Below are 1,820 nucleotides of genomic sequence, written 5' to 3'. Positions count from 1 at the left end.
GATCGGGCAGTGTTTCGTTCTGCTGTGCATGGGGTCGCTATGAGTCGGAAATGACTCGACGGCACTTAACAACAACAACAACAACAGTGCCACTCTGACAAGAATATACTACAAATGGGATGCTTGGACAAACAGGAGTGTATTCTCTTACAGTTTGGAGGCTTTAAGTCTGAGCTCAAAGTGCCAGGCTCTAGGGGCTGGTTGAAAGCCCCTCAACCTTGGGCTTCAGCTCTGCCTCCTGCTTCCAGCCCACTGGAGCTAGAGGCTTTTATTCACTCAGACAGCTGCTGGCTGCTGAGACTGACAAACCCAAAGTTGACAAGTAAAAAGGTGCACTCCCAATGTTACCAAACCACATGGCAGGCCATTAATTCAAGTCAATTGAAAGTCCCAAGGTCGGCAGAGCATTACAGGCTGCTGAACAATGACACGGTTACATGCAGTGTTCAAGCGTGCCATAAGCTAAAGACCATTTCCAAAGGTGTTTCATATATACAGGAGTAGACCACATACCCAAAGCAGATACTCAGCTGCTCCAATAGTTTCTACCACGGAGTTAATTACCAGTCTCACCATGGGGAGTAACTACATTCAGCTGCCCAGCCACTCAACCAGGCCCAGCCAAGTTGACACACAAACGTAACCACCACACCCCAGGTTATTCTTCAGGCCTAGAAATAGACTCACTCCCACAGATTAGTTTCCAGTCCAACAGTAGAAAGACCTACATGTAGAACACCTATCCCAGGATGATACACCTACCTACTCTAGGGAGATGTAGCCCTTGGAGTAATCAGCCATGGGACACCAGAGTGGCAGCATTCACACAGAGGGAAAGCTGGACAGACACGAGTACATAGTTAAGAAGGGCACAGGGAGGGGGAAGTCACAGGGACGGAAGGGGAGGACAGTTTGTTATGGTTGGAGATAATAATCAGGGTTCAAATGTACATGAACTGTTGAATGTAAAACAAATTCTGCTCTGTAAATTTGCACACAAAGCACAATAAAATTTCCAAAAAAAAAAAGTTATCATGGTAATTTCTGTCCCCAAAAAGATGATGTCCACATGAAACATATGGAAAAAACACACCAGACAATTCAGACTATAAGAGAAAATATGATTATATTTGAGTTTTAGGATCTCAAACTCCTACCTACAGAATGTGAAAATGTGTGTATGCTAAAAAACTGTGTATGTACTGAGCTAAAACAGGATACATACTGAGCACACTGCTTTGTATAAGAAGGTATCTGACAGTTCATTGATATAAATGCTATTCTAAATATTTTTTCTCCAAATTTCACCTTCAGAAGCAGGAAATACAAGTTGGCATAGGTTACATTTATTCAAGGCATGAAGCATCACTGCACATAGGAAATGTCAAAGACCTCTTACCAGCATTTTGCAAACTCATCCTATCTTTCAGAAGCACATCTCCAAGGATTTGACGATAAAATACCAATAAGTGAACATAGCACATACTTCCAATTAATGTTTCTGGCAGTAGACTGTTAGAGAAGAAAAATATATTCATTAAAAATCCCTATAATCCAACCTACAGTGTTTTCTTTTCTTCCTTTTATATTTATTACTTTAATAAACATTGTCAAGTTCTGGCTCATTACTGGATTTTTTTTTTTTTTAACTATTTAAAGGAAAATGCCCATTATGAGTTGGTCAGGCTAAACTTCAGATAACTTATGTTTTGATGTATGTACCTGTAAATCTCAACTCAATGCTGCCATTCTTTATTTTTTTAATTGTGATTTGGGTGAAAGTTTACAGAGCAAATTCACTTTCCATACAGCAGTTCACA

At 40.4% G+C, this 1,820-nt stretch overlaps 1 protein-coding gene across 1 annotated transcript in view; it reads right to left on the bottom strand.

The window, feature by feature from the left end:
- NPHP1 (nephrocystin 1) overlaps positions 1–1,820 on the bottom strand; it is a 147,590-nt gene that overhangs the window by 47,292 nt on the left and 98,478 nt on the right. Inside the window, exon 17 of the mRNA XM_007959516.1 lies at positions 1,400–1,512. Within this exon, the coding sequence (XP_007957707.1) occupies positions 1,400–1,512 (113 nt within the window). The remainder of the gene's footprint in view (positions 1–1,399; positions 1,513–1,820) is intronic.

Source organism: Orycteropus afer, unplaced genomic scaffold (genome assembly GCF_000298275.1).
Source record: "Orycteropus afer afer isolate SDZICR_OR568_19922 unplaced genomic scaffold, OryAfe1.0 scaffold00017, whole genome shotgun sequence".
Lineage (NCBI taxonomy): Eukaryota > Metazoa > Chordata > Mammalia > Tubulidentata > Orycteropodidae > Orycteropus > Orycteropus afer.
The sequence above is the reverse complement of the archived record's forward strand: the minus strand, read 5'-3'. Positions and strand labels throughout refer to the sequence as shown.